The sequence below is a fragment of the Denticeps clupeoides genome, unplaced genomic scaffold (assembly GCF_900700375.1).
Source record: "Denticeps clupeoides unplaced genomic scaffold, fDenClu1.1, whole genome shotgun sequence".
NCBI classification, from domain to species: domain Eukaryota; kingdom Metazoa; phylum Chordata; class Actinopteri; order Clupeiformes; family Denticipitidae; genus Denticeps; species Denticeps clupeoides.
The window spans coordinates 38,154-51,549 of NW_021629733.1; the positions used below are offsets into that span (position 1 = coordinate 38,154).

At 43.5% G+C, this 13,396-nt stretch overlaps 1 protein-coding gene across 4 annotated transcripts; it reads right to left on the reverse strand.

Annotated features, from left to right (window-relative positions):
- Positions 1-724: 724 nt before the first annotated feature.
- On the reverse strand, positions 725-13,335 carry LOC114773097 (microtubule-associated protein RP/EB family member 3-like). Of its 4 annotated transcripts, none has more exons than XM_028965629.1 (7): positions 13,201-13,335; positions 7,075-7,202; positions 6,704-6,849; positions 4,255-4,456; positions 3,409-3,557; positions 2,422-2,574; positions 725-2,221 (listed from the first exon to the last, which is right to left on the reverse strand). In XM_028965629.1, exons 2-7 carry the CDS (start codon positions 7,193-7,195, stop codon positions 2,156-2,158), a joined length of 837 nt encoding a protein of 278 aa, XP_028821462.1. In that variant the 5' UTR covers positions 7,196-7,202; positions 13,201-13,335; the 3' UTR covers positions 725-2,155. The 4 variants fall into 4 exon arrangements, with proteins under 4 accessions (XP_028821462.1, XP_028821460.1, XP_028821461.1 ...); XM_028965627.1 differs by having other exon boundaries at positions 4,300-4,456; positions 13,201-13,325; XM_028965628.1 differs by having other exon boundaries at positions 13,173-13,264.
- Positions 13,336-13,396: the final 61 nt, after the last annotated feature.

The window sequence follows — 13,396 nt, forward strand, 5'->3', positions numbered from 1 at the left end:
TTGATGAAACTTGCATGTAAACTTTCACATCCATTACATTACACTTAAAGCATACGTTGTTTCTAATGTTTTCCACTAATACACTGCATACCATTTATTATTATTGTTTTGTTTCTGTTATGAGCCAGAAAGGAGTCATTTGCATCCTATTTAAGTACTATTTAAAAGAACAAAGGTGACAGCGTGGACCTTGACGCGCTCAAGTTTCTCGAGGAATGTGGAACATAAGGAGCCTGAGCTAGTGCGAGAAGTGAAAAATGGCATCTCGACATAGCTGGTGTAACCAAACCTCTGGACCTAGCGTTTCTCGGGGTTCAAGATGGCATGTGGCTGCAGGGGGACTCTTGGCTTATATTTGTGCTTCTTGTCGTGGATTGGCTGCAGCGAACACCATGTTTGGTTGGCACGCGTCGTCTACACACTCACATGAAGACAGCAGCAGAGCTGGTAGCCGATGATGTGAAAGTGGGCGTTCGGAGAGGCCGTGGATACACGGTACCGTAGCTACAGAATGAAAACTATCTCATAGATATCATTTGATCTTCTGAATTCGGTCTGATTTTCACCCTTACAAAATGTATTGTACATTTTAACAACCTAAAAGAACACAAAATCTGAATCTGAATTAAAAAATCGAAATTGGAACTTATTTCTTAGGCTTTTGCCAGTTTTGATTTTATTGAAACCATGAGATGCAGTACAACAAAAAGAGACAAAAATCATGCTTTTTTATTTCCCTGCATATGTTTATTTGTTATAATAAAACTCCAAACAGATGCAAGTTCTGCAAACAGTTGCCATGGCCACAGTTTTGAGTAAGGGAGAGATGATGGCAGGGGCTGAACTGTCAATCACCAGAGAGCTACCGTTTACCTAAATGACACTGGATGCCGTGCAATCAAACTCTCCAATCCAACAATCAAGAAATAAATAAGTAAAATGAAAAATCAAAATGTAGCAGCTACAAAAATAATAATAATCTTGTTTAACATCGTCAGTAAAAACGTTAGTAATGGCATAGCCTTTCATCTTGCTCCGCTATGAGTTTATTCAAATTTGGACACCAGTTTCCAGTCTTGACCTGTGACCTCACCAGTTCCTCAATAAATATTGTTCGCATTGTGCCACCGCAACTCCAGTGCAAATGCTAACGCTAACCGCCCACAGCTTCAAGAAGCAAAGCTCCCACAAGGTACATTTACAAATGGGAAAAAAAAGTCTTCTCCCAGCCTCTCTGTGCCTGAGTGGGATGCGCACAGTGGGCAACAGATGGCGCCGCAGAGCTGTCAGCCGCACCCGTTAGCAGCACTTGCGCTGTGAGATTTCCTCTAACCAGGTGACAAGTGGCACACATGCATACAACACTTCAGAACATCTGATCAGAAACCAAAACTAGCTTCAGCCTTTCAATAAATAAGAGGTTAAACCTTTTAGTGAAAAGGGTGGGGAACAAAACGTAGCGTTGGTCAGTTTTGTCAGAACTACTGAAACTGCTCTGAGCCGTTGGATATTTGAATTAGCAGAGCTGAGGGCTACGGATGGGAGGAACCACCAGAAGGGAGGCTGTCTATCAGATCAACCACCGCAGCAGCCGAAGGCAGAGTAGTTATACAAAGCAGGATTTTTTTTCTCTGTCTTCATTTACACAATCAGCAGAGGTGCTTTTTCATTTCACTTCCTTTCAATAAAAACATGGAGTTGGGCACCAGTGTTGTTTTTTTTTTTTTAATTTCAAGGAGCGGAGGCTTACTGAAACTTTTGCTCACGATACCGAAAGATCCTGCTTTGTGTAGCATTCCCCCAAAACTAAAAGCGGACCAGACAACCTCACCAGGAGGACGCACGCCTCAGTCCAGGCACAATGCAAGCCTTTCCCACGCCGCAAAACATTCTCCTTTACGGCTCACTGCATATCCACTGCACCCTATTTATTTAGTGCACACATGCACGCGCACACACACACACACACTCACACACTCAGACCCCCCCACACTACCGACTCTTCTCTGTATAGTTGTGTTGTTTTTTTTGTTGTTGTTCGTTCGTTTTTGGGAAGTATGGAAGTAAAGTGATGAAGAAACGGGCCAGAAAAAGAAGTGCAAAGTAGGAGTGAGATGAGGGACGGGTGAGAGATGGGGTGGGGCAGGAAGTCAGCTCAGTATTCATCCTGATCGTGTGGCTGCTCGTCAACTTCTTCATCCTCTGGGGGGGCAAAGCCATCCTGGAGTGGAGAACAAGGTTTCAACATCACAAATAGCAGGTCACAAACACGTCCTGTGTACTGTATTTTCTTAATTAATCGATCAATACATCAGACTATTTATTGAATGTGCAACTTAAGAGGACTGACTTATTTTTAGTTGGAGTGGGGTCAAATCGGTTGAGTATATAGCTGGGGGGGGTATTGTCATGTTTTCGTACCTCTGTGGCGTAAAGAATGTCGACAATCTTGGCGAGGACGGGGTTGTTTTCGCTCTCATGCTCCTGGCAGATGAGCTCGATGTCTCGGAGTTTGCTGAAGTAGAAATCTCTCTCTTTCTCCAGTCCGTCTACCGTAAGCTTCAGATCCATTAGCTTCAAAGAGCAGAGGAGGGAGGAAACTTAAATGTTGGTAAAATGAACACTATCGTGTACACTGACTTCCAGTCACGGACTAATGACCTAATTGCGGAACATGTGGACAAAGACCACAATGGTATTAGCAGGATTTGTCTCTTTCAACTGCATATTACTACCCACTTAACTGCATGTTTATATCCAGCAGACTCAATACAGGGTTCATTTTTAGAAAATAACTTAAAATGACTTTTCCATGACTTTTCAATTTTCTTGACCAAATTTGCCCAAATATCGTTAAACTAAATCTCGTTAAACAACCCTGAAAAGCTTAAGTTAAACGACAGTGTTTCTTCCTCCAAGTTTGTGCAGCCCAAGCCCGAGTTCAATGGACCAATCAGGTTCCGGTGAAGATCATCAGGTGTAACTTACATGATTTTTAAAAGGAGACACGCGGCTGGGGAGCTGCTGGAATATGGAAGCAAGGCACATAGTAGCATGTGACGTGGTTCACTACGTAAAGCCAGCAAAGACACTATAGACCTGCGCTAGTTTTAAACATGGTAGTTTTAAACTGTAAAAATGTAATTCATACTTTACACTCATGAGTCAGTCAGATTTCAATGACTTTTCCACAACTTTATATGCTTATTTCGTATTCCAAAACTTTTGGAAGGGAACTTTTCAATTTTCTTCAAATTCCATGACTCTTCCTGGATTTTTATGACCGTAGGAACCCTGTAAATTGTGCAAATGAATAACTAAAGAGCTAATGTCTGGGTTTGGGTTGGGTTTGGACGTTTTTTTAACACGGATGTTAGGATGAATGTTAACAGTGCCCTCCTTCCTCACCTGCTGATTCAGTTCCATGATCTCCGCATCCCCGCCTCCATTCCTTGCAACCACTGGGTTCCGTCTGATGGCAGCAGCCACAGTGGTGTTGTGAGTCCGCTGGGGGGTGGGCATGGTTTTGGGAGCTGTCGGCGACGTCCGCTGTGGCCCTACACCAGATCATTGCACACATCCACCCCCCAGTTATCACAGGTTTTTATACTTTGCATGTCTCATACCCTAGCAAATTACCACTAGCAAACACCAAGTTGCAAGAACATGGAAGATACAGCACTGAAGTTGCAATAGCAGTAGCTGCAATACATCTCTAGATTGGGTTTTGTTTAGCATGTAACAGAAACCAGAAATCATACATAACAATGCTATGACTGAAAATTGACACTATTTGGCTGATAAACTGCCCCACCCCTGCACACACACAGTCATTTCATATTGATATTCATACATTATACGGCTGTTCTCCAGCTGTCTGTTACCAAAACATCCATCTTTATTTTGGTGATAGACGGCCTAGATAGGGATTTTTTTTCTTATTTTATTATAAGTATACCTCTTTGTTGCACCAATAAGGCAGAAGCGCAAAAGCCATGCCTGTATGAGCCAGTAGGAACAGAATTCCTTTAAGGCAACAGAAGGTTGGGCAGGAATTGTGTCCTGGCGGGGGGTTATAATTTGCAGCAAATACCAAGCAGCGACTGGGTGAAAAGAGAGAGAAAAAAAACGATTTCCCTCCTTTCACACACTTTAACTCTTCCATGGACAAAAAAGAAGTCCAAACAAAGAGAATGCTGTGCAGCTGTGCAAACACACATAACACACACATGCAGGCCAGCAGTGTGCTGCTACCTGGGCCCGCAGGGGGTTTCTTGGGTTTGTAGAAAGTGAGTTCACCTGGAAAGGGTGGTGGCGTGACATCTTGACCCTGTCGGGCAAGCTGGGGTTCGTAGTCTTTGCCATCATAATTTGCGTCAAAGAACTTCTTGAACCATTGGACAAACTCAAAGTTGTCCTGGAACTTCCCTTTAACAAGCTTCTCCACTGGAATTATCTACAAGAAAAGAAACACATGGAAATTAACAGTTGTGTAGTTAGTCTGTATTCCTCATGCATAAAGTTTGAAAATAGTGCCCTAAATGTATATACTATATATATGCAACTGTGTATGTATACTAATACGTTTTATTATTATATCTCATGTCTAATGTCCAGTGTTGGCCAATAATGACTCAGTAACATTATGACCGTGCACAGTTACAAGTAACATAAGGCATTAGCCAATATCTAAAACAGTTCTAATGTAACTGTCATGATCCTGTCCGGAAGGGGCAACTCCAGATCCGGGATTCGGCACGGAGTTTCATTTCGTGCTGTGTTCATCGTGATTGTCCTCACCTGTATAAAGATTGTATAAAGCTGCCCTGTTTGTCTCTGTTCGCTGTTGCAACTTTTGTTGAACAGTTGCAAACATCAAAACATTGACAGAGGATGTGGCAGAAAGGAACACTTTCAAAAATAGAAGTATTATTTAGAATTTGTCTCCATCAAAGTGGGAAAGAACATATAGTAGATAAAACACATTAGAAGAAAAAACACATTAACGTATGCTGTTCTTCATCATGGTTTCTTAAAAAAACAACAAGCACACAGGGTGTGGTCTTTTATTTTATCGGTAGCCATGTGACCCAGATAATGGCCAGACAATTAAAAGCAGGGTGGTAGTAAAAAAAAAAAAAAAAAAAGGAGCCTAGTGGGTAACACACTTGCCTGTGAACCAGAATACCTAGGTCAAATCCCACTTACTACCATTGTGTCCCTGAGCAAGACACTTAACCCTGAGTTGCTCCAGGGGGGGACTGTCCCTGTAACTACTGATTGTAAGTCACTCTCGATAAGGGCGTCTGGTAAATGCTATAAATGCAAATGTAAAAGCTATAGAGACCAGTGAAAAAAAATATCCAGGCATTCATAAAAACAGGCCTCCAATCAGTAAGTGGTATTGTGATATATACTAAAATGTGACGCCAACATGGCAGTGGGATGTTCAAGGGTTATTGCAGAGACGCAACCGGTCCGCCAACTACGCATGGTTTTTAAAATCTCAAGTCAAGTAGAGCTTTAATATAAAATAACCCACACAGCAGAAAGGAAACCTTCGGGACTAAATGGTGCAACGCACAGCAGGGAGATCAAAAAAGGGAATCATGTGTTACAGTGCACTGAAAAAAGGACTGTAGCTGTCGTCTGTTTAATGTGTTTTTTCTCATTACAGTAGTCAAAAAAATATTAGTTTGCTCTTTCTGATTTAGCTCTTTCTAAACTTTCTAATTTATGCTTATGGGTATTTTTTTTTTTACTTTACATTTCACTTGACTTTTAATTTTTTACTGAGGTTAGTTTGGTTATTTACATAGCGTTAAAGCTAAAATATTAAATGTGACAGATTACTTCAATTTTTTTAAATTTGAGACAGCGTTTTTTTCAGTGTGTGTTCACACGGCAGCACAGGTGTCTTCCTTAAACTTGAAGGGTAAATATAGTTTAATTCTGGTAAGTTGAGATTTTAACAGAAATATAGACTGGTACTGGAGGGAAAATACAGACGGCAAAGCACACAGGGAGAGTATGTTCAAAATCACTCCCTGCTTTTTTCAGCCTTCCCACACTGTCAAGTGAATGTTTTTCAGGAAGAGAATGTGCTTTCATTCATTCTGATTATGTGCTGTTTACTACACAAGGGATTTTAGACCCACGATACTTTTTTAAACTCTTGATTATTACTGTCAGTGTCTTCAAAGGTGCCAAACCTGAAAGAGGTTTGCCTATTTTTTCCTAAATACCTATTGCAATATGTAGAAACAACCATTTTGACATTACACAGTAAAAAATGGAGTAAACCTATTTTAACCAAGTGAGAGTATTTACGAGTCTACGGAGAGTAAACCAACTCTGACAGCATGGTTGAAAGCAGGGTGGATTAGTGACACTAAACTGAGTGGAATTAACTCTGGCAACACTGGCCATAGAGTAAATTTTACTCTAATTTTGAGCAGGACCAAATGTTATGTGAAAAAAATCAACTCTTTATTTTTTTTATATTTTTTTACTGTGTATGTTAACAAATATATTTTAGCAGAGATAAGTTAGCATGCTAACCAGCAAAGTGAGGCCCGCCCAGTCTCGAAATACCACTGTGAGTTGCTTTTGTGCCTGCCAGGCCTGGTTATTAACAGCAGACGGGTAAACGCTGGTGCATGGGATCGATGGACTCGAATCAGCTGGGAAGAGAGGAGCTCACCTTGTCCACGTTCATGCGCTTGAAGGCTGCCTGCAGCACTTTGAAGTTGTGGATGTACTCGTGCTCGAGCCGAGCCTGGAACTTCACCTTCTTCAGCAGGATACAGCCAGGGAACAGCATGTCCATGAACTGACAATATGCAGCTCCTGCACAATACGTTTAAAAAATAAGATAAAATGAGGGATTCAAGGATAGAGTGAAGTGAACCGGGAGAACTGGGAAACGGCATCACACACATGGGCCAAGGGGTTAAGCATGACTCTGTAAACTGACTTTAATCTGTAGCACTGCTGGGGTCTCCAGGGGCTGCCAGTGCTGAACTAACCTGTACGTGGTGCCTGTGCTGCTATGAATGGGTTTTCTGGACTAACCTGAGCATAGCTGCTCTATCTTGGTGTAGGTGAGCTGCAGAGAATCGTTGACCCAGGCCAGCATGTCATGTCTGCTGAGGTTCTCAATGGTCATGGACGTGGAGTACACATTCACCGCCATCCCCCAGCTGCAGAGGGAGAGAGAAAAGGAAATGATCAGTTTTTAAGGACGCTAGACCAGGTTAATCGCCATTTACTGTCTTGCGAGGGCTGTACATTTTAATGGAGGAGGAGTAACAAGACTGCAATCCTAAAACATCTTGTCATTGTTGAACATGATGCCTCAGCGGAGGAAGCATAAAATACTTAAAATGATTAATATTTAGTTGGCAGAACATAATACTGACTGAGAGGAAAGTACGCAAAGCATAAACATCAGTAACGCATTATAACATTGACCAATAACAAGTTATTGTTATACTTTACATTTACAAACACAGTCAAAAATGCAAATGTCAGTACAGTAGAGAATGTTAGCCACATTCTCTGCATGATTCAGTACAAACTACGACAGTTAGCAGGATGATATATTCCATGAAAGTGTCCACTTCTGGGTCAGATCAGGACAAGATGGGTGTTGCAAAAAGCCGACTGACTACAAGGCACAATTTCTACGATTTCTACATCCGAATGAATCATTTTTATCGCTGCAACAGAAGACTTAACGCGACACCACACCATATCACCACTATCATTAGGCAGTGCAGTGGTATGTTAGATATAGCTGTTAAAAGGAAACACGTGCAGTCGTCATTGTGTTGCATAAAAAGTTCTACACAGGCAAGAATATTGCTGCTACTAAGATGGCACCTAAATCGACCATTTATCAGATCATCAAAAACTTCAAGGAGAGAGGTTCAGGTGTTGTGAAGAAGACTGGTGGAGGCGGGTTGACAAACAAAAACCCACATATTCTCCAGGCACTGATTATGAAGGAATGGGTCGCCATCAGTCAGAATTTGGACCAGAAGTTGAGTGACAGCAAATCAGGGCGAATTCAGAGGCCTGAATCTTTAAACTTGATGTCCTTAAAGTCAATAAAAGACTTTGAAGCTCATAAAATGCTTATAATTATGCTACAATACACCACAGAAACAACTGACAAAAAGATCTAAAACTTTTGGCCACGACTGCACACACACACACACACACACACTGAAAAGTACCACGCCAGCAAGTCCTTAAAGGTCAAACGTTTAAATACATAAGATGGACATAAACTTCAACTTACATTATTGGAAATGTCACAAATACCCAGAAGGTCGACGTATTAAGAAGGACACACACCAGCGGACACAACAAACACAGGGCCACGGAGAACTAATCCAACGGTGCAGATTACATAACCAGAGGAAGTTAGCCACCAACACTAATGATTATAGGGGATTAAACCGCGCTAAACGAGAGAGGAATAAGGCTCCGGCTAAAAATACTAACGTAGAAACAGTCGTTGGTCTGTGTGCTGTCAGACTGGCTGGAGTCAGGGGCTTTAAACATGAGACTGGTCTCAGCAGCCAATAACACACAAACAAAACCCTGTTCGTCCAGTCTTTCCCTCTCTTATCGCTCTCTCTCTCTCTCTCTCTCCGGTTTACCTGTTTTTACGTCTTCGGAAAGGAATGACCGACCCCTCGTCCTGGCCGGACCCGGAGGACACCGAACAGGAGCGCATGTCATGGTGACCCCTAACGCAAACACGCACAAACGCAGTACAACAGTGCAGCTTCCCGAGACTGTTAAAGCTGCCTGATCTGAGATAAAGGTCTGATGACCCCTTACATGTCACTCTAGACCTGACCTGATGACCTTCTGTCATGTGACCTAGAACACTCGCAGAATGTGGACGGTCAAACTTTGACAGGTACAGTTCCACCTTCTTTCGTGCGGCCACGTCGCTGTAAACATCTCTGTTGCTTACACAAAACACAAAATATCACCAAGAGAGTACAACGACTTGATCATTGTAATTGCTACTGAATAACCATATTTTTCATTCATAAGATTCATTCTAATCCTAATTTACTTATTGAAATCATTTATTTTTTAATTACAAACACAGACTACACTATTACAACATCCTCTTGCCAGCACTCACAGCTCCCAAACATTGGTCTTGTCTTCCCTCCCCGCCTTCCAGTTCATCCGATGTGTCACTGCCGTGTTTTTGCACCATCTTTTTAAACGTGCCTATTACTGAGGACAACGAGCCACGCTCTGCATTTATGTGATGCCACCATAGACTGGGTTTGTGACCGTCGGTGCTGCTGCATGTTTCTACATGACTGGCTCGACAACGCAGACCACTAGATAAACTGTATGTGTGTATGTGTGTGTGTGTGTGTGTGTGTGTGTGTGAGAGAGAGGTGTGAGGGAGCGGAGAAAGAGAGAGCAGGGAAGCGCTGTGCGAGTACAAATGAGGCAGCAATTTAAAAGAACTTTGCTGAGTTTAAATAGGTGACCCAGTAATAGCATAGCAACGGCATCCGTAGGCGGACCACGCCCAGCGACTACATAGAAACCCACCCACTCTCTCCCACCTTGAGATCCGGAGTTTAAACTGTTCTAGAGAGGATATGAAAGTGAAAGTGAAGTGATTGTCATTCTGATACACAGCAGCGCAGCACACGGTGACACAACGAATTGTGTCCTCTGCTTTTAACCATCACCCTGAGTGAGCAGTGGGCGCCGGGGAGCAGTGTGTGGGGACGGTGCTTTTGCTCAGTGGCACCTCAGTGGCACTTTGGCGGATCGCACATGCACACATGCACACATGCACACACACTTACACTCACAAAAAAAAAATTAGTCTAGCACTTAACAAATTAGTCTAGCACTTAACAAGCATGTTCTATTCTTGACAAGTTAGACCTTATCAGGGCTCTTAGTTTTGCAACTCAAAATCTATAGAAACCGAATGAGAATTGCTGGTGTCTTCCTCTTGTACGTCGCTTTGGATAAAAGCGTAAAGTAAACAAGTTTTCTTTGTGTGATGATAAGCCTTTTAAATTTGCGTGCGTGTGTGTGAGCCTGTGTTTTGTTGGGATGAGAAACATACTGTGTGTGATTTTTACTATATTTCTTTTTTTAAACCAAAGGAATCTGGAGAATTTCTCCAAGCATAATCAGTCTTCACATAACACACACACACACACACAGTCATCTCAGATGCAGAGATGACGTACTCTCCCAGCCTAGCGCATTCCACCCTACTCTACTGTACTCCCAAATACAGACAGAACTAGTGTCTGCATGCATACCAAACAACGAAGGAGTCCAGACGAGAAAAGACGAAGGGATGCGGGAACAATGAGTGGAAGGAGGGGGATTAGTAGAAAATTGACTGCGGTCGTGTGCGTGGACTGGAGATGGACACAGACCAACATGAGCTGTAATAACGTCCTGCCTACTGTGTAATGAGGGTGTGATGGACTTTACATTTTACCCGCCAGCTAGGGACAAGGTGACGATTGAAATTTGGCAGCAGTACAGGGGGACCTTCTCAACACTTGCTAGTTCAATATGAGCATTTTCAGTATTATACCGCTGTGAGTGAAGCCACATTCCTTCTTTAAAATAATGACAAATGAAACAAATGGCATATTGTGAGGCGCGACAAGTTATGCGTCACAATGTATATCGAGCAGACATCTGCAAAAACAGAAGAACACTCTTCAACTCTATATATGGTGCCAGTGTGTGAGCCATATGAGGTATAGGTTGACCCCTGAGTGATTTAGTTAGGCCGATTTTATTTGGAATTACTAAATGACTATCTACAGCACTCACGAACAGTTGAACAGAACGTCAACAGTTAACATGAACAGAACTGTTTCTAATACATACTGTATAATCAAGATATGAATTACAACGCCATACCACCAATGGATCAGCACCATAGACAGCTCCGCCTTTAATAGTCAGGAAGTACGCTTTATTACTGAAGTAACTGCACGTAAATTATCAACTGATTGGGTCCGAAAAGTGTATGGTAGGGTGGTTTTCATATTTTTTGTGGGTGTGAGTAGCGGAGTAGGTCACACAACTAAAAAAAAAAAGTTGCTGAATCAACTTAACTAGTCACTTTTGTCATCATTCAAGTCTCAATCTCAAGTCAGAACCTGACCTGAGTAGCAAGTCGGCTCAGCCTGGCTAACAGTCCCATAGAAATGGTACCATCTGCAAAACATCATTAAGGGTAAAGTCCAATAACATTATAAAAGATGCAATATTCCTTAACTAGAAATGATAAAATATGATTCATAAAAGATGTGTGAGTTTAACATCACAATATCATTATAGGTCATTATAGCTGTATCACATGAGTCCTCCATGACCAGGTGTTAGAGGTCAGCAATATTTTTTTACAGACACTCCCACTGATAACAGTACTAATCTGTGCAATAAAACACACAGCACAAGGCAGCGAGTGAACAGAGAGAAAGTGGAAACCTGTGGTCCGTGGGAAACAGAGGCACTGTGGCCATGCGCGTCCGAACGAACGAAAGCCTAAACCTTACACGGGGCACGACACGGTGCGTGGTGCTCAAAAGCAAGGCTTTTTCATCCAATCACAGCTGGAGTAGAAAAGAGGGCTGCACTTTGTGTGTGTGTGTGTGTAGAGAGAGCGGGAGATTGTGGTGATAAAGAGAGTGCAAGAGTCAGCATGACCACTTCATAAACTGGCTAACCGAGGCCATAAAACAATCTAATCCATCACATAGCGTGACTGTATATACAAACCATCAAACCGACCAGCTCACAACACATTAAGAAAAAAAAAACTTCACTCTCCAGGAACGTTACACAAGAAAACCTTGATTAAAGTTTATGCTGCAATCTGTCGAGCAACGTTGCATTTATGTCATTATTATGTTATTCATGTAGTATGCACTGTCTAGGTCTGGGTCTTTTGCAGCCGCATCTCATGCACTCCCGATTCTTTTTCGCCAGCATATCAGAAAGGCTTTGAGTGTTTCTCATTTTTTGTCTTGACCCTAATTGCATTAATAATTAATGCCACTGATCGGCATCACATAAATAAACTTTGAACGAAAAAACAACCAACAAAAACAAAGGCAAAACGAGCGAGCATATTTTGAGTTCATCTCAACCTTGCACCAATTAATATCAATAATAATTCTGGGTTTTATTTATTTATGCACACATTCCGAACTATTAGTACATTTATGCATGATCCGGTGTAAAACTGATTATCACATGGGCAGAGCCGGCCATGCTGATACTGCCGCACAATTCACCAGTCTGGCACATTGGGGGGTGTGGTGGGCCCCCCGAAATAACGTGAATAGACATCACAACGTGCCTTTATTAATATTATTTTAGTCATTTTCTGAAAGCCACCCCCCGTCGGAATCCACCGCGTTCACCTAAATTCTCCTTCTGGCAACGAAACGTGCTCTGCTGCAGCCCAACTGCACAGTGAAGAAGCATTGTAACAACGCGCTAAATAAATAGAGGCTTAAAACGTAATTCAGTTGAGTTCTGTTGCATAAATGTAGCATAAACCAACTATGATCATACACGATATTTCAGGCGCTCCAGTCCCCGTGGAGTGGCGGCCGTCTGAGCTCATCTCTGTGCGGGGATGATGGGGACAGCTTCTGGTAGAGTCTGTCCCTCAGCACTGAACCAGGACCTGTGTTCCCGGGCCCAGCTCCGACCCTCCTATCAGGGCCGATAGGGCCCAACTGACCTCGGATCAGTGCGAAATGGCAACACTGAGCCAGCTCCATGGCGACGAGGGCTCGCGGCGCTCGTGGCTAAGCTAGCTAGGCTAACAGGCTACCAGCGCTCGACGCGGCGAGAAACCGAGTCGGTCTGTGGACATTAGGTGGCGCGGGAAGGTCTTGTCTGCGGTCGGTCATCAGCAGGTAGCGCACCGCTGACGAGGGGGACGGCGCAGTCCGGCCGACCCGACCCCTCCTGGAGGCCCGTGACAGCGGCGCCACTGACAGCGGCTCCGGTCGCCGCACGTAACCGGGGCAACAGCCAGCACACAGACCGGGAGAGAGCCGCCCCTTAAATGCGCAGCAAACCCAACAATATTCCCAACAATAAATAATAACCACCATAATAACCTATGAACAAATGGAGAGCAGTGCTCACTGTCGGTTCGTCTCTCGCTGCAGAAATCCGGACTCCCCCGCTGCTCCCGTTGCTCGCGTGAGCGCCGTTCCGTACTGCGGTAGCGCGCACGGCAGGTCGCCCCCCCCCCGCCGCCGCCGACGGAGGCTCGGCGCGGACGGGCATGTGCGCATGCGCGGCCGCTGGAGAAGCGACGCGCGTCGTACGCGGGGATCGT